This window comes from Tachyglossus aculeatus, chromosome 19, assembly GCF_015852505.1.
Source record: "Tachyglossus aculeatus isolate mTacAcu1 chromosome 19, mTacAcu1.pri, whole genome shotgun sequence".
Classification (NCBI taxonomy): Eukaryota; Metazoa; Chordata; class Mammalia; order Monotremata; family Tachyglossidae; genus Tachyglossus; species Tachyglossus aculeatus.
In genome coordinates, this window is record NC_052084.1 from 27,090,680 (window position 1) to 27,115,387 (window position 24,708).

The following is a 24,708-nucleotide window of genomic DNA, read 5'->3' on the forward strand; positions in this document are numbered from 1 at the left end:
CCGCGGAGGAGGGCGCACGCGCCCCTAGAAAGGGGGCGTGGTCTGGGCGGGGCCATTCCCGCGGAAGAATATTACTGTATTTATTTATTTGTACATATTTATTCTATTTATTTTGCCTGTTAATATGTTTTGTTTTGTTGTCTGTCTCCCCCTTCTAGACCGTGAGCCCAATGTGGGGTAGGGACCGTCCCTATATGTTGCCAACTTGTACTTCCCAAGCGCTTAGTACAGTGCTCTGCACACAGTAAGCGCTCAATAAATACGATTGAATGAATGAATGAAGAGTAGGGCCCCTAGAAAGGGGGCGGGGCCATTCCGGCGGAGGGCGCTTGCGCTCCTAATAGGGGGCGTGGCCTGGGTTTAGGGCGCGTGCGCGAAGAGAAGGGGGCGGGTTTGGGGGCGGGCGCGCGCACGCACGGGCGTGCGCGGTGACGTCAGGGGGCCCGCCATGGCGGAGGGCTGGGAGGAGATCCGCCGCTTGGCCGCGGACTTTCAGCGCGCGCAGTTCGCCGAGGCCGCGCACAGGTGACCTCTGACCCCTGACCCCTGACCTCCCCCCCCCCCCCAGCCCTCAGCCGGCGCTTTTACCTCAGGAGCCCGGCCCGGGTGGGGTCGAATGCAGGCCTATGTACTGAGCGCTATCATCATCATCAATCGTATTTATTGAGCGCTTACTATGTGCAGAGCACTGTACTAAGCGCTTGAGAAGCACAAATTGGCAACATATAGAGACAGTCCCTACCCAGCAGTGGGCTCACAGTCTAAAAGGGGGAGACGGAGAACAAAACCAAACATACTAACAAAATAAAATAAATAGAATAGATATGTACAAGTAAAATAAATAAATAGAGTCATCATCATCAATCGTATTTATTGAGCGCTTACTATGTGCAGAGCACTGGACTAAGCGCTTGAGAAGCACAAATTGGCAACATATAGAGACAGTCCCTACCCAGCAGTGGGCTCACAGTCTAAAAGGGGGAGACGGGGAACAAAACCAAACATACTAACAAAATAAAATAAATAGAATAGATATGTACAAGTAAAATAAATAGAGTCATCATCATCAATCGTATTTATTGAGCGCTTACTATGTGCAGAGCACTGTACTAAGCGCTTGGGAAGTACAAATTGGCAACAGCTAGAGACAGTCCCTACCCAACAGTGGGCTCACAGTCTAAAAGGGGGAGACAGAGAACAAAACCAAACGTACTAACAAAATAAAATAAATAGAATAGATATGTACAAGTAAGATAAATCAATAAATAAATAGAGTAATAAATATGTACAAACATATATCCATATATACAGGTGCTGTGGGGAAGGGAAGGAGGTAAGATGGGGGGATGGAGAGGGGGATGAGGGGGAGAGGAAGGAAGGGGCTCAGTCCGAGAAGGCCTCCTGGAGGAGGTGAGCTCTCAGCAGGGCCTTGAAGGGAGGAAGAGAGCTAGCTTGGCGGAGGGGCAGAGGGAGGGCATTCCCGGCCCGGGGGATGACGTGGGCCGGGGGTTATCGACAAGTATCGACAAGTAGGGTGCAAATCAATCAATCGTATTTATTGAGCGCTTACTGTGTGCAGAGCACTGGACTAAGCGCTTAGTGCAAAACAGGTTAACACGGTGTAAATCGGCCGCAGGGGTCTTGTACCCGGGGTGGTGACGCAGAGAGGAAAAATGAGTCGGAGACAGGAGTTCAGATAGAGCAGGAAAGAAGGAAAGTGGCCACCGGCCCGTTCACCTTGGCCGGGACCGTCTCTCTATGTTGCCGATTTGTACTTCCCAAGCGCTTAGTCCAGTGCTCTGCACACAGTAAGCGCTCAGTAAATACGATTGATGATGATGGAGAAGGACGAGTGACAAGCAGCCCCGATCCCAATATCACTGTGTCTTTTATTGAGTTACAGCAACATGGGAGTCGGGCATTTGGGAATTTCAGGAATGGGGACCGGCAGGATGTTACAAATTATCTTTGTTCTCCGTCATCATCATCATCATCAATCGTATTTATTGAGCGCCTACTGTGTGCTGATCACTGGACTGAGCGCTTGGGAAGTACAAATCGGCAACATCTAGAGACAGTCCCTACCCAACAGAGGGCTTACAGTCTAAAAGGGGGAGACAGAGAACAAAACCAAACGTATTAACAAAATAAAATAAATAGACTAGATATCATCATCATCAATCGTATTTATTGAGCGCTTACTATGTGCAGAGCACTGTACTAAGCGCTTGGGAAGTACAAATTGGCAACATCTAGAGACAGTCCCTACCCAACAGTGGGCTTACAGTCTAAAAGGGGGAGACAGAGAACAAAACCAAACGTATTAACAAAATAAAATAAATAGACTAGATATCATCATCATCAATCATATTTATTGAGCGCTTACTATGTGCAGAGCACTGGACTAAGCGCTTGGGAAGTACAAATTGGCAACATAGAGAGACAGTCCCTACCCAACAGTGGGCTCACAGTCTAAAAGGGGGAGACAGAGAACAAAACCAAACGTATTAACAAAATAAAATAAATAGACTAGATATGTACAAGTGAAATAAATACGTTTAACTTCTCAATGCCTCAGTTTCCTCCTCTGTAAAAGAGGGGATGAAACTCCTGTTTGCCCTCCTCCTTAACCTGTGAGCCCGTGAGGGATAGCAGCTGTATCTGATCTCATTATATTGTACGTCCCCCAGCGCTTAGCTCATTCATTCATTCATTCATTCATTCATTCAATCAATCGTATTTATTGAGCGCTTACTGTGTGCAGAGCACTGTACTAAGCGCCTGGGAAGTCCAAGCTGGCAGCATGTAGAGACGGTCCCCACCCAACAACGGGCTCACAGTCTAGAAGGGGGAGCTCGTAGTAAGCGCTTATCAAATTAACTTAAAGGAGCCGGGTAGCCTAGTGGAAAGAACCCAGACCTGGGAGTTCTGAGTTCTAATCCTCGCTTGCCTTTTGTGTGACTTTGGGCACTTCTCAGGGTCTGTTTCCTCATCTGAAAAACGGGAATTAAATCCTGTTCCCGCTTAAACCGGGAGCCCCAAGGGACTCTGTCCCACCTGATTAATTTAAATGCACCCCAGTGCTTAGAACAGTGCTTGACACACAGTAAGCAATTAACAAATGCAACAATTATTAACAAGCACCCCAGTTGTTAGTAACAGACAGGGATTTCTGTTTCTGAACTCCCGTCTCATCCTCAGGTGGAGGACAAACCTGTAATTTACTACAGTTCTCTAGACCGTAAACTCACTGTGGGCTGGGAATGGGTCTCCCAACTCCTTTATATCGTGTTTCCCAAATGCTTATTACAGTTCTGTGCGCTCAATACATGCTCAGTTGATTTGGAAGCAGAGGGGAGAACATCATTTCCCTGCTACCTTAACCCCATAACCACAGTTGGGATTTAACCCTCATTTTGTCAAAAACCTGCAGTTTGCTCCAGTCAACCTTCTCCGGGGGAAAAGGATGAAACCAAAGCTGTTACTGGAGTACAGTATCGGGCCGCCAGCTGTTGGTATTTTATTTAACGAAGGCGAATGTGTTGTTAAAAAAAGAAAGGAAAACTTCAGTGCCGAGGCTATCATATTTGCGTAGTATGTAACTTCAGTGCCATATTTGCATAGTATGTGAGCATTCCCCCTCTTTTTTCCCCCCTCTCTTTTCTCTTTTTCTCTCTTTCAGGCTGTCCGAACGGAACTGCATCGAGATTGTTGCTAAATTGGTTGCTGAGAAGCAGTTAGAAGTGGTTCACACCCTCGATGGAAAACAGTACGTGACCCCAGCTCAGATTAGCCGAGAGATGAGAGATGAGCTTCACGTGCGTGGGGGTGAGTCTTTCCAGGAACTTTCCTCCTTCTGGTTTTGGTTTTCTTCTTTTTAATGGTCTTCGTCAAGCATTTCCCTTGTGCCAGGCACCGTACGAAGCGCCGGGGTACATAAAAGCTAATCAGGTTGGACACAGTCACTGTCCCACGTGGGGCTCACGGTCTTAATCCCCATTTTTACAGGTGGAGGTAACGATAATCAGCATCATTTGATGGAGAGAGCCTGGATCTGGGGGTCAGAAGGACCTGGGTTCTAATCCTGACTCTGCCACGTGTCTGCCGTGTGACTTTGGACAAGTCACTTCACTTCTGGACCTCAGTTCCCTCATCTGTAAAATAGAGATTAAGGCCGTGAGCCCCATATGGGGCAGGGATTGTGACCAACCTGATTAATTTGTATCTCCCCCAGCGCTTAGAACAGTGCTGGACACAAATTAAGCGCTTAAGTGCTATTACTATTATCCTCATCGTTACAGATGAGGGAACTGAGGCCCAGAGAAGTGAAATGACCAGCCCAAGGTCACACAGCAGACAAGTGGCGGAGTCAGGATTAGAACCCGGGTCCTCTGACTCCTCCTTCCATCAGGCCTCGCTGCTTCCCGTGACCAGATGCCTGTGAGCCCGTTGTTGGTAGGGACCGTCTCTATATGTTGCCAATTTGTACTTCCCAAGCGCTTAGTACAGTGCTCTGCACACAGTAAGCGCTCTATAAATACGACTGAATGAATGAATGTCACAACGAGGCCTTGGGGATAAGCTGTTACCCTAATTTTCATTATCAATATCATTGAGGTACGTGATTGGAAAAGCAAGTTTCCACCGTTTCATATTCTTCGGAAAAGAAGGACCTTGTTAGTATACATTTTTCACGAGCACTGAATGATAGCTACGCAAGAAGCAGTGTGGCTCAGTGGAAAGAGCCAGGGGCCTTGGACTCAGAGGATCTGGGTTCTAATCCCAGTTTTGCCTTTCACCTACAGTGACCCTAGGCAAGTCACTTAACTTGTCTCTGCCCAGTTTCCTCACCTGAAAAATGGGGATTGAATCCCTGTCGTCTCAAACTTAGAACGTGAATCCTGTCTCGGGTGGGGTCTGTGTCTACCCCAGCGCTTTCTACAGTGCTTGGCGTATAGTAAGCACTTAATAAATGCCATTATTATTAATTGCCGTCGAGTTGTTTCCCATCCATAGCGACGTATTGTCAATATTATCATGAGCAGTACCGTTAATAATAAGAATGTTCCCTACTTTTCAAAACATTTCAGGACGGTCTCACCGGTATTTTCTTTTAAGTAACGTTTAAATTCTTTTTACCTTTCCTTTAAAGGTCGAGTTAACATTGTTGACCTACAGCAGGTAATATTTTTGGAAATTCTGCATGTAGAATTAAATATGTCTGTATATATGCACGTGTATTGTATATATTTATATCTGTTTGCATTTATTGTCCGAGTAAGCTGTCGGTAAAACTGAGATAAAACATATTGAATCTATAGCAGTTTTGACATTTTTTGTTATTCAACCTATGTGATGAGTCTCTGATTAAACTTGACTGTGAGCCCACTGTTGGGTAGGGACTGTCTCTATATATTGCCAACTTGTACTTCCCAAGCGCTTAGTACAGTGCTGTGCACACAGTAAGCGCTCAATAAATACGATTGATTGATTGATTAAACTAGCATTATTTTTTCACTTCTGTATTCAGTATTGTGAAGCTGTTTCATTCATTTATTCATTCAGTCATGTCTATTGAGTGCTTACTGTGTGCAGGGCACTGTACTAAGCGTTCGAGAGAGTACACTAGAACAATAAACCGACACGTCCCTTGCCCACAGCGAAGCTTCCTAATTCCTGTTTTGATTTTTCAAGGGTGTTCCCTCCGAAGAACGCAAGCCGTGATCACGTTTCCGTTTCCTCCCAGATTTTTATTTGTATTCCAGTGCTATGGACGGAGACCCCGAGGGGGAGGGATTAAAAATGATTTGCGCTGGATCACCCAGTTAATCATCATCAATCGTATTTATTGAGCGCTTACTATGTGCAGAGCACTGTACTAAGTGGGAAGGAACACAGGTGACCTGCCTCCCAGAGCCCAGCACTCAGTCAGACCAGGTGGACTCAACTAAAACACGATGGGCGTTGTTTTCAGCGTAGCGTGCAGTACAGGAGAAAGATGATATAAAGTATGCAGTAAAAAGGATCTAAACGAAGAAAGAAAGAGGTTTATTCCCTCAACTTCCTCCCTTTAGTTCTCCTAGCCTAATTTCTGTGGTGTCTAGTGGGCCAACCGCAAAGCCTTCGTGGTGCAGGGTGGCTGAGCTGTTTGCAGAGGCATTCTCATGTAAGGTAATTTGGTGAGTGTGTTTCCTATGGGGGAGTGCACCTTAATGCCGGAATAAAATATCAGCGAATTTAAAGACAGCAAGCCTCTCCAAGAGGCAGGAGTTAAAATGTTCAGACCCCAATAAAGCGTACCCCCTGCAAAAACTCTGTAATCGCTCTTCCGGAGGCTACTCTGCTGCGTTTCTTTCAAGGAAACAGGACTTGAAGCCGCACAGGTAGAGCCTGCAGAAGATAGTCCGAATGGGTTGTTGAGGAGCTTCGAAATCATGTGAATTTAACACTGCGAGTGTGTTTTCAGATAATCAACGTGGACCTGAGTCATATTGAAAACAGAATTGGTGACATCATTAAGTCAGAAAAAACCGTTCAGCTGGTGTTGGGCCAACTCATAGATGCGTAAGTATCAGATTCAGGAGCTAATGGGATTTTAGTTTATATTCTGTATAATTGCATGAGGCTGATTTTTCTCGTTTGTTCTAACCCTCTTACTTCCTCTAATTATGTGTTGTGAGACTCATTCTGTTCTAACGGATGACTAAATGGCAAATACAGCATTTATGCCAGCATTCTTCGTTATTGTTTAGTCCGTTGATGAAACCGATTGTGACCCTCTAGTGAAATCAACCAACGTATTCGATGCATTGTCACCTGATAAAACAATCCTGCCCTCGCTATCGTAGCAGTGAGCAAACCTTATTTCACTGTAACCTTGGAAGAAATGGGGACTATCTACCCCCAGTAAAACTCTACAGAGAATGTAAAAATGGAGGAAAAAGTAAAAGTTGAAAAGCCCGACACTTCTGAAGCACGCTTTTTGTACCCTTCAAGTGGAATTGGAACTGGTTTATTGTTAGGGAAAGGAGTCTCTGTGGTTTTTGTAGCAATTTAGCAATTCCGGGCAAGTGGAGAATAAAGCAGCGCACTCTTTTTTGGGCCAACTTCCTTTTAGGACCTATCTGGACCAACTGGCAGAAGAAGTCAACGACAAGTTGCAGGAAACGGGCCAGGTGACCATCTCCGAGCTCTGTAAAACCTACGATCTCCCCGGAAACTTCCTGACAGAGGTAAAGCCCCTGGAGAGTGGATCAGCTCTGATACAAAAACCAGGGATTGTGGTGGGAGGACCTGCTTTGGTTCGCGTTTGTATCCCTCGTTATGTTTTGGAGTTTGTTATATCGTACTCTTATCAAGCGCCTAGTACAGCGCTGTCCACACGGTGTTCGATAAATATAATTGAATGCATGACCAGAGTGCCCTTTTACTTTCCTGCTGAACGGTCAGTGGTTGACCGTTAGAGAATTGGTTAGAGCAGCAGCGTGGCTCAGTGGAAAGATCACAGGCTTGGAAGCCAGAGGTCATGGGTTCTAATCCCAGCTCCGCCACTTGTCAGCTGCGTGACTTTGGGCAAGTCACTTCACTTCTCTGGGCCTCAGTTCCCTCATCTGTAAAACGGGGATAAAGACTGTGAGCCCCAAGTGGGACAACCTGATTCCCTTGATTCTCCCCCAGCTCTTAGAGCAGTGCTTGGGACATAGTAAATGCTTAACAGTTACCATTATTATGATTATAATTATTGACGAATGACCAGATGCGGTCGACAACGGGCCGGGGAGTACAGGGCACTCAACTGCTTCCTCCAGTCATGGCAGGAAGTCCCTTGAGGGGACACACTGGATCACTCGGAGCCTCCCATCGAGGACGATAGATGGAGGAGCCCAGTCAATCAGTCAGTGGTATTGATTGCACGCTTACCTTGTGCAGAACACTGGACTAAACACTTAGAGAAGCAGCGTGGCTAGAGCACAGGCCTCGAAGAACTAAGCGGGGAAGGGTGACTCTTCGGCATGCCTGGGAGAGTGGAATAGGACTCTGTTTGGGGGGATGAGTCCAAGGTGAAGGGGAGGCATCATCAGTCAATAAATCAATCGTCGGTTTTGGGTTTCGACTTTCTGCCAAACACTGCTGCGCATCAGGCGGCCTGCAGAGAGGTGTTCTCCCTGAAACTCCTCCAGTACTGAGGATTAAGATGCAGTCAGTCATACTTTTTGAGCACTTACTGTGTAGTGAGCGGTTGTGAGAGTACAGTGTAGTAATAAACAAGCACATTCCCTGCCCAAAATGAGCTTTAAAGTCTAGAGAGGGAGAGAGGCATTAATATAAATGAATAAATGACAGATCTGGACGTAAGTGCTGTGGGGCTGGGAGGCGGGGCTGAATAAAGGGAACAAGTCAGGGCGATGCAGAAGGGAGTGGGAGAAGCGGAAAGGATGCCCTCCCTCTGCCCCTCCGCCAAGCTCGCTCTCTTCCTCCCTTCAAGGCCCTGCTGAGAGCTCACCTCCTCCAGGAGGCCTTCCCAGACTGAGCCCCTTCCTTCCTCTCCCCCTCGTCCCTCTCTCCATCCCCCCATCTTACCTCCTTCCCTTCCCCACAGCACCTGTATATATATATATATGGTTGTACATATTTATTACTCTATTTATTTTACTTGTACATTTCTATCCTATTTATTTTATTCTGTTGGTATGTTTGGTTCTGTGCTCTGTCTCCCCCTTTTAGACTGTGAGCCCACTGTTGGGTAGGGACTGTCTCTATATGTTGCCAATTTGTACTTCCCAGGCGCTTAGTAGAGCGCTCTGCACATAGTAAGCGCTCAATAAATACGATTGATTGATTGATTGATTGATTGATTGAAAGGAGGGCTTAGGGGAGGCCATTTGGAAGAGATGGGCCTTCAATAAAGCTGTGAAAGGCCTAGTGGATAGAGAGCAATTGTCGGTAACAACAATAATCATAGTGGTATTTGTGAAGTGCTCTACCACATGCCAAACACTGTGCTAAGCGCCGGGTTAGATAATTGTAAAATCAGATCAGACATGGTCCCACCCAGTCTGAGAAGGGGGAAGAATGGCTCAGAGAAGTGAAGTGACTCACCCAAGGTCACACAGCAGGTAGGCGTCAGAGCGGGGATTAGAACCCAGGTGTCCCGACTCGGGGCCTGTGCTCTTTCCACTGAGCCGTGCTGCATCTTCTGCATCTTCACCAGGCCTCAGTCTAGGCCTTGGCTCCCTCGGGGGTGAAATGACCTGGGCGGGAAGCGGTGGAGATGTTTAACTGTCACCATACATACTGAGTGTGCTGGAGAGCGGTCTTTTCCCCCCACGTAACCTTTAATCTCTTCACTGTTTGCCCCCAGGCGATCTCCCAGCGTCTAGGGAGAATTATCAATGGACAAATCGACCTCGATAACCGCGGGGTGATTTTCACCCAGGCTTTTGTGGCTCGACACAAGGCACGGATCCGTGGGCTCTTCAGCGCGGTTACCCGGTGAGCCGTGGGGTAATTACAGAATGTCCGCCTTGTACGCAGCCATCGCTTGGGTCGCGGAAATTACTTTCTACAACATGCTCGGGAAGGCTGTGATGCTTCAGTGTTCCTGTATTTTCAGCTCAGTCGTAGGTTGCCGGATATCTAGGCTCCTAGGCAGCCTGGGCTAATGGTTTTTTAGAGATTAATTGGAGAGTTAATGAAGAATGTTTATTAGAGAAGCAGCATGGCCTAGGAGTCTCTGCTCCATCCTCTACATCCTAATCCCCCTGACCTCTCTGCTACCTTCCACGCTGTCACCCCCAACTTGTCTATCAAATCTATGGTAATAATCACAATTATGGTATTTGTTAAGCGTTTACTGTGTGCCAAGCACTGTTCTAAGCGCTGAGGGAGCTACAAGGTAAACAGGTTGTCCCGTGTGGGGCTCACAGTCTTAATCCCCACTTTCCAGTTGAGGTAACTGTGGCGCAGAGAAGTGAAGTGTCGGAGCAGGGATTAGAACCCATATCCTCTGACTCCCAAGCCCGGGCTCTTGACACTAAGCCACGCTGCTTCTCTAGTGTCAATCAATCAATCAGTCGTATTTATTGAGCGCTTACTGTGTGCAGAGCACTGTACTAAGCGCTTGGGAAGTACAAGTTGGCAACATGTAGAGACAGTCCCTACCCAACAGTGGGCTCGCAGTCTGAAAAGGGCGAGACAGAGAACAAAACCAAACATACTAACAAAATAAAATAAACAGAATAGATATGTACAAGTAAAGTAAATAAATAAATACCTCTCCCAGTGCTTAGTTCAGTGCTGTGCACACAGTGCACTTAATAAAGAAGCAGCATGGCCTAGTGACGAAAGCCCGGGCTTGCAGAGGATGCGGGTTCTAACTCCGGTCCGCCACTCGTCTGCTACGTGACCTTGGACAAGGGACTTCTCTGGGCCTCAGTGACCCCATCTGCCAAATGGGGATGAAGTCCGTGAGCCCCATGAGGAACGGAGACCGTGTCCCTACCCCAGTGCTTAGAACAGTCCTTGACACATCTTCAAATGCCGCCGACTCCACGGACCCCTTACCCCCTTCAGAACGTCCCATCTTCTGTCATGAGGCCGTTCTGATCTGTGTATCCGTGGAGTTTTCTCGGTGGAGGTACGGAAGCGGTGTGCCATTGCTTTCTCGCAGTAAAAACCCGAGTCTCTGTCGTCGTCTTTGATCAACGGTTTGATCAAACGTCAAATCGACTTTGTCCGACGCTTCTGGGGCATTTTGGGGAGCCTTGTAGGGCACAGCTCTAAGCTTCATCGGCGTACGTAAACTCTCCTGCCATGGTAAGGTGTCGATTTGTAGGAGAGGCGTGACCCATACTAAGCACTGAACAAATACCAGCGTCATTATTATCATTATTTTAAAGATTCGGGTAAATAAACTCAGAGCTCTCCTTTTGTGTCAAGGCGGAGGGGGAGAGAGAGCGAGAGGTGCCAATCCAAAAACAGACTCAGAAATAGTCTTTGACAGGGTGTCTTGGAGTCTGATGTCATTCATAAAGCAAACCCCGGTAACATTTGGAAACTGTTCATTTTTTTGTGTGTGTTTGCATGCATTTAATCGTTTGATATGGTCAAGAAAGATTCCAGTACTTGCAGACTTTAGAATACATTCTTCAAACACTTTAGAGGGTCTTGGTTTTCATGTCTCTCTCTCTTTTTTCCCCCCTTCCTAAAGGCCTACACCAATAAATCCTCTGATTACCCGTTATGGATTCCAGGAGCATTTGCTGTACTGTGAGTTGGATTCCCGTCGGGTATAGTTAGATAATTAGCCGATCCAAAGATTGGCAGTGCTTGGTTTTAATCGTCTGAAGTTGGGTTTATGCCTTTTTTAAAAAAAATGGTAATCGTTAGGTTCTTATTATGTGCCAGAGACCGTCCTAAGCTTTGAGGTAGATATAAACTAGTCATGTTGGATGGAGTCCATCCACGTCCCACGTGGTACTCGTAGTCTTAATCCCCTTTTTACAGATGAGGTCACTGAGGATGATGATGATGATGAGGCCCAGAGAAGTGAAATGACTTGCCCAAGGCATCGGTAAAATGAGGGCCGTGTGGGGGCAAAGGGTGGGTTCTGGCTTCCACCGTGCCCCTCTCTGCCCACCCCCATGCTAGGAAGGGCAAGTGTCTACACAACTCCCCGCCCCTAGAAGAGTGCATCATGGTAAGGCTGCAAGGTCCGTAACCCTGCTACCGAGTGTCCTCGGGACATTTGGGGTTCCCATGGGCCTTCCTCCCCTGCTTGAAAGAACTTGGGGTGGTTGGCTGAGAATCAGCAGATCAATCAATCAATCGTATTTATCGAGCGCTTACTGTGTGCAGAGCACTGCACTAAGCGCTTGGGAAGTACAAGTTGGCAACATATAGAGACAGTCCCTACCCAGCAGTGGGCTCACAGTCTAGAAGGGGGAGACAGAGAACAAAGCCAAACATATTATCAAAATGAAATAAATGGAATAGATATGTACAAGTAAAATAAATAGAGTAATAAATATGTGCAAACATATATGCATATATACAGGTGCTGTGGGGAAGGGAAGGAGGTAAAACGGGGCGATGGAGAGGGGGGCGAGGGGGAGAGGAAGGAGGGGGCTCAGTCTGGGAAGGCCTCCTGGAGGAGGTGAGCTCTCAGTAGGGCCTTGAAGGGAGGAAGAGAGCTAGCTTGGCGGATGGGCAGAGGGATTGGGGGCATTCCAGGCCCGGGGGATGACGTGGGCCGGGGGTCGACGGCGGGACGGGCGAGAGCGAGGCCTAAAGGTGAGGAGATTAGCGGCGGAGGATCGGAGGGTGCGGGCTGGGCTGGAGAAGGACAGAAGGGAGGTGTGAGGTAGGAGGGGGCGAGGGGATGGCAAGATGGCAGATGGCAAGACCACCTCTTAGTTGGGCATTCAGGGACCCTGGGCTTGTCTCGGATGCGGAAACCATCGTGAGCTAGTGGCGGCAGTGGGGGCCCAGGGGTCGGGACCTGCGTTCTAATCCTCTTGCCTGCCGTGTGACCTTGGGCGAGTCACCTCTCTGGGCCTCACCTTCCTCCTCGGTCAAACGGGGATTCGATGCCTGCCCTCCCTTCTCGTTCACTGTGAGGCCCATGTGGGACAGGGACTGTGGCCATCCTGATTGTACCGCTTCGACCCCAGGGCCTGATGCAGTTCTCGGCACAAAGCCAGCGCTGAACAGACGGCACAAATAGTATGATTATTATTGACCCCAGGCTGATGGCACTTGCTCTGGCGAGTGGAAAGGGTAACAACAACAACAGGGTCGAGCTGGCTAGCTTGTGAGTCTGCAGCGTAGCCTAACGGTTAGAGCACGGGCCCGAGCCTCAGAAGGACCTGCGTTCTAATCCCGTTCCGCCGCTCGTCCCGCTGGGCAAGCCACTTCACTTCTCTGAGCCTCAGTTACCTCATCCGTGAAAGGGGGCTAGAGACCCCCCGGCCAGCAACAGTACCGTGGCGGTATATCGATTTCCCCAGTTGAGAAGGTCGACCTTTCCGTGATCCCTGGGCAGTTTAAAATTGCAAGACGGTCGGCGTATAGGTTCCCTCCTGCAGCAGGAGACTTTGGAAGGGGACGAGACCCGGATGAAAAGGAGAGGAAGGAATCGCGGGATGGGACGCCCATTTGCATTCACCGTGCCTTCTCTGAGGGTCTCCCGGCGTGTTTTTCCGCAGCCGTCCTGGAAGAGCTGGTGGCCGGCGGCCGGCTGAAAGGAGCGGTGGTCGGAGGGCGGAGGGACACGGCCTTGTTCGTGCCCGACATCTATTCCAGAACACAGAGCAACTGGGTGGACTCCTTTTTCAAGCAAAACGGCTACTTAGGTAACTCCTTTTTTCTTTCTCAAAAGCCCCTTCCTTCCTCTCCCCCTCGTCCCCCTCTCCATCCCCCCATCTTACCTCCTTCCCTTCCCCACAGCACCTGTATATATGTTTGAACGTATTTATTACTCTATTTATTTTACTTGTACATAGCTATTCTATTTATTTTATTTTGTTAGTATGTTTGGTTTTGTTCTCTGTTTCCCCCTTTTAGACTGTGAGCCCACTGTTGGGTAGGGACTGTCTCTAGATGTTGCCAATTTGTACTTCCCAAGCGCTTAGTACAGTGCTCTGCACATAGTAAGCGCTCAATAAATACGATTGATGATGATTTAGGTATTCAAGAGCACACTGACATGTTGAGTGTCTGCGACTGAGTACCTCGCTCAAGACTGTGAGCTCTTTACGGGCGGAGAACGTGCCTGCTAATTCTGTTGCGTTGTACTCTCCCAAGCACTGGGTAGAGTGCTCTGTACATAATAAGCGCTCAATGTAACCGATCGATTAAATCCGATTCATATTTGCATTGAGGGCCTCGTCGTTTTAGCGATCCCCATCTTTTGTGTATTTTCTAAAACTCAGAATGTAATTCCGTGTTTTCAGATTACTCCGTAAAGGTGGAAAAGGTTCCAGAAGCACTTCTTGTAACCTTAACCCTCGTCCCCCTCTCCATCCCCCCCGTCTTGCCTCCTTCCCTTCCCCACAGCACCTGTATATATGATTGTACATATTTATTACTCTATTTTATTTGTACGTATCTATTCTGTTTATTTTATTCTGTTAATATGTTTGGTTTTGTTCTCTGCCTCCCCCTTCTAGACTGTGAGCCCACTGTTGGGTAGGTACTGTCTCTATACGTTGCCAACTTGTACTTCTCAAGCGCTTAGTACAGTGCTCTGCACACAGTAATTGCTCAATAAATATGATTGATTGATATTTTGAGACTACTAGAAGAAATTTCAGACTGAGTGGAGAAAAGAACAAGAGGGCAAAGCTTTGGTTCTTTCCTTCTGGACTGTAAGCTCATTGTGGGCAGGGAACATGTCCATCAACTCCCTTAGAATTGTACTCTCCCAAGCATTTAGTTCAGTGCTCTGCTCACATTAAGCGCTCGATAAATACCGCTGATTGATTTTTCTGCATTACCTTTGGATGACTTAGCTGCTGTGATCTCCCATAGGGCGGTGATTGGGTTTTGCCACTGCGGCCTTTTCCACCGATGAAAACCTTAGTGTAGAATGGAGCCGTTTTCTTGAGAAGAGTTAGTTTTATTATGCGTAGCACATGCCCTAACCGGATTTGAAGTCACTCTCTTCTCGCCAAGAAGCAATGTGGCCTAGTGCTTAGCGTGGGCCCGGGAGTTAGAGGACCTGGGTTCTAATTGTGCCCCTGCCACTTGTCTCCCGTGTGACCTTGGGCAAGGCATTTAACTTCTCTTAGGTTCATTTGTAAAATGGGGATAAAGAGCGCGAGCCCCATGTGGGACAGGGACTGTTTCCGACCCGATTATCTTGTATCTTCCCCAGCGCTTAGTACAACGCCTGGCACATAGTAAGCGCTTAACAAACACCCCTATTATTACTATAACAGAACGACCCCTGTTAAAATTTTCCTTTCTAAGATCGCCACATATGGCATTCGCGCCCAGTAAGACTTCTGGCCGCGTCGAGCCTCGTCGGAAAGGGGTTCCGACTTAACCCGAACGTTTTGTGCCGGCTTCCTAGAATTCGATGCCCTGTCCAGGCTGGGCATCCCGGACTCGGTGAACTACATAAAGAAACGGTTCAAGGCGGCGAAGCTCCTGTTTCTGAAGGCGGCCTGCGTGGGGCAGGGCCTCGTGGACCAGGTCGAAGCTTCCGTGGAAGAGGCCATCAGCTCTGGAACGTGGGTGGATATCGCGGTAAGCTGTCCTCCCTCGCCAGGGACTCATGCAGCCCAACTTGAAAATCCTCTCCCGTTTCTGAGGCGCTTAAAAACGCTTTTTCGAACATCAGCTTGAATCACCAGTCCGAAAGAAGGCGCGTTCGGTCATTGGATCGTATTTATCGAGCGCTTATTGTGTGCGGAGCACTGTCCTAAGCGCTTGGGGGCATATAATGGAATAATCGACACATTCCCTTCCCACAGCGAGCCTACAGTCTAAAGGGGGAGACAAACATTAATATAAATATATTACAGTTACGGACGTAAAGGCTCTGGGGCTGGGAGAGGGGGCTGAATAAAGGGAGCAAGTCAGAAGAGCGTGGGAGAAGAAGAAAGGGGGCTCAGTCAGGGAAGGCCTCTGGGAGGAGAGGTGCCTTCAATAAGGATTGAATGAGGGGAAAGTCATTGTCGGCTATGAGGAGGGAGGGTGTTCGAGGTCAGAGGCAGGATGTGGGCGAGAGGTCGGCGGCGACGGAGACAAGGTGGAGGCAGAGTGAGAAGATTGGCGTAAGAGGACTGAAGCGGGTGGGCTGTGATGTAGGAGGAGGGTAGCCAGGTGAGATAGGCTCACTGCCCTGAACACATCAGCCCAGTGGATTTTTCTCACCAGCGAGCCATCATCTGGAAACATTCGAGTGCCCCCTCCTACTTTTCCCTCCGTGGTCCCGTAACGCGGCTCGCGGTTGTGATTGCAGCCTCTGCTGCCCAGCTCCCTCTCCGAGGAGGACGTCGGGATGTTACTTCAGCAAGTGATGAGAAGCTTCAGCAAACACCCTGCGGGACGGGTCTGTAGCAACACGATTGTGGTCAGTGAGAAGTTCCTAAGTAGCTGTTTGGGACTGTTCGACGAGCTGATGCACCAGAAAGCTGAAAAGGTAAAGCGCGCCGGTTTGTCTGTTATCCGCCAGCCGTGCCACAGTTTACCGGCTGTGACGGTAATGCTTTTTGTGTTTTTAGGGAGTTGGAAAATCTCTTACTTTGTACCAGAAAGTTTGAATTTTGTAGTCATATTAATAATAATAATAATTGTGGTATCTGTAAAGCGCTTAAGCCTTAAGAACTTGGCAGCACGTGCTTTCAGAATTCAAATTTTCCCCTCAAAAATGATGCTAGAAAAGAAAACCCATCGATTGCCATCTTTCCGTTCAGTGTCGTTGGCTGGGGAACCGAACTTTCCCCATTTCAGCACAGGGCTCCTCACGTGGTAAGCGCTCAGGAAATACCATTGATGGATTGATTGCTTAAGGCTGCAGATGAGCCATTCGTCGGTGCCCGCTTCTTCTCCGGACAGGGGTGGTGTAGAAAACCCGGGACACCTTTTGGAAGAATCACTTTCATTTTGACTTAAGGATGTTGCTTCGGGAAAGTTGCGCGGCGACGGTTTTGTTTGCCGAATTATAACGAGGCAGTCGTTGACGTCCCGGTGTCGAACCCGAGGCCGTTCTGTTCTAGGAAATGAAGAGCAGTCCTGTTCGTCTCATCACCGAAGAAGATCTGAAGCACGGGCCTAGCTTGGAGGGTAGCACCGGCAATAAAAAGGACAAGAAAGATGAACGGAGGAGGAAAGCAACAGGTAGCGTTTTAGAGTGGGCCGACCGTTTGGGGAGCCCTCAAGGGGTGGGGGCGTTGTGGGAGGGCAGCGTCGGTCACTCCTGGACTGGGCAGCAGTCATTTGGGCTAGTATTTGGGAGATTCGGTATTATGGAAATATATGGATTCGAAGCAGTTGTCTTCATCGCCGAAACAGCAGCAAAAGTCCCATTATTCTCATCTCTAAATTAACGTAATGAAATTTTGAACAAATGCTTTCTTTTGAGTCTCTTGTTCAATCAAAAATTCCAAAGCAGTCCAACACCTTGTTGACTGTTGACTTGGTTTCCCCCCGTAGGTTTTCGTCTGCCATCCGCTTAGCCGTTGGACGACCTCTGTCTTTTTCGCGGGGCCCGGGGGGAGAGGGAGAACAGACTGCGCGTGGTGTGGTTTACGTTCCGAATTCTTGCGTTTCCTTCAGAGGGAAGTGGGAGTGTCAGAGGAGGTGGTGGTGGAAATGCCAGAGAGTTCAAGGTCAAGAGAAACAAGAAGAAAGGAAGAAAAGACGAGGATAACGACGAGGAGTCACAGTCAGTTTACACGGGTCTGTAGCTTTGCTTTTATCTGTTTCATCGTGAATAGCCAGACCGCTATTTTCCCAATGTATTATACCCAACTTGGGGTTTTAAGAGACACGGTGTGGCCTAGTGGAGAGAGGATGGGCCTGGGTGTCTGCTTGGTGATCTTCTCTGGGCCTCAGTTCCCTCATCTGGAAAATGGGGATTAAGACCGTGAGCTCCATATGGTACAAGGATTGTGTCCAACCTGATTATCATGATCTATCTCAGTGCTTAATTTGTCACCCGGCACATAGTAAGCGTTTAACAAATACCTTAAAAAAGATGTATGGAAGATTGCGTGAAGCAATTACTCTTTTTCGGGGGGGATTCTCTGACCGCTTCTCGGGTGGTTGTCAGCTCTTTAATGCATCGGTGTCGCTAGAAAGGACAATAATGACTTTCGTGGTTCGTCATGAGTTCTTTCTACCGACTGTTACAGGAAGGAGCAGGCAGTCGGAAACAACGTTCATGTCCCTGGAAGAGATCGAGGATGTTTTGGGGCGCCATGTAGAGGACTGCCCCGAGGAGCTCCTCACAGAACTCGCCGAACACTTAATAAGGCAGGTATATTCGGCTCTTCTTCCCAAAGCCGAGGGCTAGATTCAGTGTGACCGTCACGGAAGCAGGTGGGGCCCAGCGGGAAGATCTCAGGCTTGGGAGTCAAGAGGACCCGGCTTCTAATTTTGGCTCTGCCACGGCATCTGCTGTGTGACCCTGGGCAAGTCATTTCGCTTCTGTGTACTTCAGTTACCTCGTCAAAAAAAGTGGGGATGAAATACCTTTTGACACAGTAAGCTCTTAACAAATACCATAAAAAGAATGTGACATCGTCCTCTCCGACCTCATTTTCTTTACAGGATTGTTCTATTGTAACGTTTCTGTCCCCCAGAGGATCTGGATAGACAAATGAGTTAAAGCAACTTGATATCCTAAGCGCTTAGTACAGTGCTGTGCACACAGTAAGCGCTCAATAAATACGATTGATGATGATGATATCCTATTTTGAGCGAACCTTTCGAATGCTAAGATCCCCTGACTTACTTGTCCGGAAAAACAAAATGACGCATAACTTGACTCTAAATTATTTCTGTTCCCAGACCCTTAAATAAGAGCTACCTGGAAGTGGTGAGATCAGTATTTCTGTCTTCAGCTTCTTCTGCTTCTGGAGCCAGTAGAAAACGGACGATCAAAGACCTGCAAGAAGAGGTTTCAAACCTCTACAGCAATATTAGATTATTTGAAAAAGGAATAAAGCACTTTACGGGTACTTTATATTTCTGTACTCTATACATACTTAGCTCATTCCGGGCAGGGATTGTGTCTGTCTATCATATTGCACTCTCCCAAGCGCTCAGAACAATAATCTCCTCAACTAAGCGCTCAGCAAATACGATTGAATGAATAAATGAGTATATATGTATGTATACTGAATTCCCCTCACTTTTCCAGAATATGCACTGTACACAAAATGATTTGTTTTACAGATGACACTCAAACCAGCCTTTCCAAACACTTGCTGAAAACAGTGTGTACGGATATCACCAACCTGATTTTCAATTTCTTAGCTGCCGATTTAATGATGGCAGTGGAAGACACCTCCGCCATAACGAGTGAGGTACGTTGCCCCCTCCCCGCTTCGGTAAACCGAAGAGCCCGCTTGGGTTCGTCCTCGTGCCGGGGACCGGGTGATACAAAAGAAACAAGAAGTTGGACAGTAAACGTAAGGAGGGTATCTTGTCACGCGTCCAGAGGTTTGTTGAAACCGCACGTTCAGAATCGAAAAACGAACAAATTGGGGTGACTAGGCCTACTTGGGTATAAATTGTAGGCGGGGGGAATAGATAAGGAAGGCGGAAACATGTCTGTTGTGATTTTCCTCGTAGGTGAGAAAAAGGATTTTAAGCAAATTGCCAGAGGAAATCAAAGGCCCTCTGACCAAGCTCCATAATTCTCTCAATGAAAGGGTAAGTGAGAGAAACGGGAGATTCCACTCGGGCCATCTGGGAAGTAGCTAGCATCTTCCCACCGGTACAGGGGGAGAAATTCAGCGACTTAGCGGGTTCAGTGGCCAAACCTGACCCAGAGTTCGAGTCTCCCGCCTCCCATGGCTCAATCATTCATTCATTTGTTCACCTCAACGGTCAGCGGGGAACTTAACGTTCACATTGCAGAGATGTTATAAAGGGTGCGGGGCCGTGGGTCCCAATCACAAGAAAAAAACCTGCTTCCTGTCTGCTTTTTGGAGAACGGTGGCAGCTGAGTAGTCACCTTTGTGGCTCCCTCTCTCCAAGCTCCCTCCCTACATTCGTTCATTCCGTCGTATTTATTGAGCGCTCACTGTAGGCAAAGCACTGCACTAAGCGCTTGGGGGAGAGTACGCTGTAACAATGAGCAGGCTTGCTCATTAAAACAGTCACCTGTCTCCAGCCACTAGTGTCACACCTTGAAATGGTTTAAAAGGGCAGGAAGTGAACCTTAGTACCGTACTGTCTTCACAGAGCTTGGAAGACTTCCTTTCTTGTCTGGATTCCGCGGCAGATGCTTGTGATGTAATGGTGAAAAAGGGAGACAAAAAGAAGGAAAGGTAATCTGGTTACCGGGAATGTTAAGTGATGAGGTGTTTTGTTTTTTTTTAATTAACCCCGTACCCGATTAACAAATACCATTAAAAAATCCCATTTCTCTTCCGTCCCTCTTACATTTGAGTAGGCAGAAAAGAAATTGTAGATAGCTGATCTCAGATTTTATTAAATCTCTCTGAAATATCCTGAGAGCCAATAAACTTAGATTGCATTTATCTCAGGAGGAGGAGCTAATTTCCCAGATAAAGTCCCCCTGAGAAAATACTCTCAGGATCAATATTCCCCAAACTGAATTATCTCAAAGTGATCCTCTTGCCTACCGTCATCATCAACAATAATATTTATTGATATTCCTACTGCTATTCCCCAGACTGAACCATCTCAAAGTGACCCTCCTGCCCACCCCCACCAACAATAATGATATTTATTGAGCTCCTACGATGTGCAAAGCACTGTACAACGAGCTTGGGAGAGTACGGTGCAACAGAATTGGCAGGGAAGTTCCTTGTCCGCCCCGAGTTTACGGTCTAGAAAATGGGAGAGGCAGACATGAATAAAAATGGATAATTTATAATATTTAAAGATTTGGACCTAAGCTGCTATGGAGTTGAGGGTGGGGCGCGTATCAAACGCCCAAAGGTATTAGGCCGATAAGTACGTATGCAGGGCTATGCCTCGGGTGATTGGAGCGATAAGTTTCACACCCGGAATTGAATTTGTAAGCGAGCATCCTGTACCTCGTTGGGCCGTTCAGATTATCTGCCGGATCTCCGGGTGAGAATCGGGGGCTTGATGAAATATTGAGTCAGAGTGAATCACCACAGTCCATTATCGGTGAGAGGGTGGGTGGAGGAGAGTGATTTGGGCAGGAATTACTGCAGAAAGGCCCTTCTGGGAGCTGGGAAGTTATAATTACAGAAGAGGATGAAGAGGTCCTCCTCAGAGTCACTATTTCCAGGACCACCCGTAGATAATCCGCAATCGAGAAGAGGAGACATTTCCCCAGCCCCTGGGAGCTTCCTCCCTACAGTTTCCAGCTGTCTCCGGCAAGGGTTCTCTTGTTGACCATTCCGTTTCCGTTCTTCCCGGTCCCTGAATGACATCAAACCCCGAGATGAGCAAACCCTGATGAAGCGGAAGACTCGTTTAGGCGGTGCATAGTGTTATATTTTTCGAGCCCGTTAAAACCCACGAGGAAGGGCTCGAGAGGATGCTCAAGGTAGCTGGATCGCAAGCGTGGGGTCAGTGGTCAGGATTACAGGTCCTCGGCCGTCCTCCTCCCCAATCCAGGGGGAAAATGGGGGTTAGAAACCCAGGTTGTTCTGACTCCCAGCGCTTAGAACAGTGCTTTGCACATAGCACTTAACAAATGCCATCATCATCGGGCTCTCTCTAGATTCTTAGATGAGTGATCCATGCTGGATACCTAGAGGGAGAGATGGAGGCTCTGGGGGTGGGCCATTAGCTGGTCCATCCTTAACCATGAGGTGTGTGCAGAGCACTGCACTAAGCACTGGGAGAGAATATACAGTTGGCAGTTTGACACAGTCCCTGTGTAGATCCTTAGCTGACTGGGTTTTAAAGGGATTAAAGTGTGCATGCGAGGAATAAGGATATCATGAAATGATATTCTCGCTCTTCCAGAGAGCCGGGATGTCATGGATTCACTTCCTCTTCGCTCGGAGAGGGTCCGGTAGGTTTCCCAACAAGCCTTAGGGCAGTGCTTAAAACCAGTCATCAGAGAAATCCTGCCAGTAACTAGAAGGAACAGACATAACCCCTCTAGACTGGAAGCTCGTTGCGGGCAGGGATCGTGTCTACCAACTCTGCCGTATTGTACTCTCTCTCTCGAGGGCTTCGTACAGTGCTCTGCACAGAGTAAGCACTCACTATATACCATCGATTGATTGATTGACCAGTAGCCAGGAGGGTAACCATCTCATAGCTCCGTCAGAGACGGAGTCCCGGGCTGGACGGGCGGCGGAGCCGACTCCGCAATGGCACCGCCCGATGCCCGGCGTTCCCGAGTTGGTTTGGGAGAGGATCTTAAATGGACCCTCTTGATTATTATTTTTCTTGGTTTGGCTTCCTTAGGCAGGTGCTGTTTCAACACAGACAAGCCTTAATGGAGCAGCTAAGAGTTTCAGAAGACCCCGCTCTTATTCTGCACCTAACATCCGTCCTGCTGTTTCAGTTCTCCACCCACTGCATGCTTCACGCACCTGGAAGATGCGTCCCCCAGATCATCAGTTTCCTCAGCAGTAAGATCCCCGAGGTACGTCTTCTCTGTGTGGTTTCTGAGGAGTCGTGGCTGTGCATTTTAACTGGGGGCCCCGCGTTTGTTTAACTCCCAACAGACCTCAAAAGGCATAGACGATAGCACTGAATATGCGGCACGCTTCCTTTATTTTCTGAAGGGCCCATTCACCTCCGCGTCAATCGGTCGAGTTTAAAGCGCTCGATCAGCTCACCCTCTCCTACCTCACCTCGCTGATTTCCTACTGTGGCCCTGACCGCACACTTGACTCATCTACCACCAACCTACTCACCATACCTCGATCTCGTCTCTCTCACTGCCCACCCCTTGCCCGCGTCCTCTCACTGACCTGGAACCTCCTTTTGTATACGACAGACCACCGCTTCTCCTCACCGTCAAAGCCATATTAAGATCGGATCTCCTCCAAGAGGCCTTCCCCAACTAAGCGCTCATTTCCCCCATCCCTCTTTTGTCATCTTAAGCGCTTGGATATGAGTCCAAGCACCTCCGCGGTCCCACAGCACTCACGTATACGTCTGGAATTTATTTTAATGTCTGTCTCTTCCTCGCAACTGTATTCTGGTGGGCAGGGAATGTGTCTACCAACTGCATTGTTTTGTGCTAAGTGTAGAGAAGCAGCACGACTCAATGGAAAGAGCCCGGGCTTTGGAGTCAGAGGTCATGGGTTAAAATCCCAGCTCCGCCAATTGTCAGCTGTGTGACTTTGGGCAAGTCACTTCACTTCTCTGGGCCTCAGTTACCTCATCTGTAAAATGGGATGAAGACTATGAGCCCCATGTGGGGCAATCTGATCACCTTGTATCCTCCCCAGTGCTTAGAACAGTGCTTGGCACATAGTAAGCGCTTAACAAATGCCATCATCATCAGTGCTGTGCACATAGTAAGTGCTCAGTAAATACCATTGATTGAGGTATTTTACTGTCTAGTGAAACCCTGATAGACTGTGATCCCCCTTCTAGACTGTAAGCCCACTGTTGGGTAGGGACTGTCTCTATATGTTGCCAACTTGTACTTCCCAAGCGCTAAGTACAGTGCTCTGCACACAGTAAGCGCTCAATAAATGCTATTGATGATGATGTTGCCAACTTGTACTTCCCAAGCGCTTAATACAGTGCTCTGCACACAGTAAGCACTCAATAAATATGATTGATTGATTGATAGGCATTTGTAAGCAAGGGAATTGAGACTCGGAGGAAAAAGCTTAGAGGTGATAACGAATTGGTACGGCAGAGGTCTTTTCTCCTTGTAATCGGGCTGCTTTGGTCCTCTGTTACTGACCAGCACTGCAGTGTTATTAAATTGCCCATCGAATTAGCATTTTCCTCCAGATTTTAGGTCGCAGAACTCCTCAAGATGGCTTTGTTCGTAGTTTTCACGTTTTACAGTGAACGAAAGGAATCTTCCTCACTTGGAAGCTTCGGTCCTTCGGCTAACACCCCTTTCCCTCTTCGCCTTGGCAGGATCAACACTCTCTGCTGGTCCACTACCACGGGCTGGTGGTGAAGCAGTTGGTCAGTCAGAATAAGAAGGCCGGGCCGGACGGCGCCCCGCCAAATTCCCAGGAGGAGAGAGAGCAGGAAGAGACCTCCAGCGCCGTGCGGAAGGAGCTCCAGGAAACCTCGACAGCTGTCAAGGACCTGGTCCTCAAACCAAGGAAGTCTTCGGTCACAGAAGAGTAAAGCATCTCATAGAATTTAAACTTTGCTAACGAGTCTGGGGGGAAGAGGAACAAAGATAAAGGTGACTTCAAAAGAAACCAAAAAAAATCATTTATTTACGGTTACTTTAAAGCCGGTTCTTGTCAAAATGAATTCGTCAACTCTCGCAGGCCGTCTCTTGGTTCTGGCATTTAAAAGCTGATGGCGTTATTCAGAGTTTGGGTTTTCTGGACCTGGGTTTCTTTTCCAGCTTCCTTTTTCTTTGAAATAAAAACAATTCGGAATCCAAAAGTTTATCATTTTCCCGTCAGTTGCTGACTGGCTGGCCCTTCTTGTTTTTTGTTCCCGGTAAAGTAACTCTGCTGTATTAATTGTATTAAATATACAATTTTCCTATAACTTAATCATAAGAACATAAAATGGGTGGTGTGTCTTTGATACAGAAATTTTTCAAAACATGTATTTTGGGTAAGAAATAAGATTTTCCCGTGCCCCTGACAGTGCCTCTTATTTGGGAATAATAAAAAAAAAAATGCCTTCCAACACAGCAGCTCGAAGTATTTTTTTAACCTGTCGGAAGCGTAAATTGCACTTTGACCAAATTGACTTACTCCGTTTTCAGTTCTTTTCCCTTCTGAGTAAATCTCTGCCGGAAGATGTGGTGGTTTAACAGTTGATGTCCAGCCTTTTAAAGAAGTCGTCACCCATTCCGGAGAGCAAGGAATTTTGGTGATTGGAGGTTTTGTTGTGTTTTTGGGTCGAGACAGA

At 47.8% G+C, this 24,708-nt stretch overlaps 1 protein-coding gene across 1 annotated transcript; it reads left to right on the forward strand.

Annotated features, from left to right (window-relative positions):
• Nucleotides 1-446: 446 nt before the first annotated feature.
• Nucleotides 447-24,483, forward strand: UFL1 (UFM1 specific ligase 1). Its single transcript, XM_038761024.1, has 19 exons — nucleotides 447-525; nucleotides 3,683-3,828; nucleotides 5,153-5,181; nucleotides 6,467-6,564; nucleotides 7,118-7,232; nucleotides 9,362-9,492; nucleotides 11,210-11,268; nucleotides 13,206-13,352; nucleotides 15,074-15,249; nucleotides 15,968-16,147; nucleotides 16,725-16,845; nucleotides 17,284-17,406; nucleotides 17,862-17,982; nucleotides 18,520-18,686; nucleotides 18,907-19,037; nucleotides 19,306-19,386; nucleotides 19,921-20,006; nucleotides 22,099-22,279; nucleotides 23,743-24,483. Exons 1-19 carry the CDS (start codon nucleotides 449-451, stop codon nucleotides 23,959-23,961), a joined length of 2,388 nt encoding a protein of 795 aa, XP_038616952.1. The 5' UTR covers nucleotides 447-448; the 3' UTR covers nucleotides 23,962-24,483.
• Nucleotides 24,484-24,708: the final 225 nt, after the last annotated feature.

Excerpts from the sequence above, each read along its gene's own strand:
- UFL1 (XM_038761024.1), top strand. The coding sequence starts at position 449 with ATGGCGGAGGGCTGGGAGGAGATCCGCCGCTTGGCCGCGGACTTTCAG. Across the intron at positions 526-3,682 it reads TTCGCCGAGGCCGCGCACAG|GCTGTCCGAACGGAACTGCA; the intron begins GTGACCTCTGAC and ends TCTCTCTTTCAG. Across the intron at positions 17,983-18,519 it reads CTCGCCGAACACTTAATAAG|ACCCTTAAATAAGAGCTACC; the intron begins GCAGGTATATTC and ends TTCTGTTCCCAG.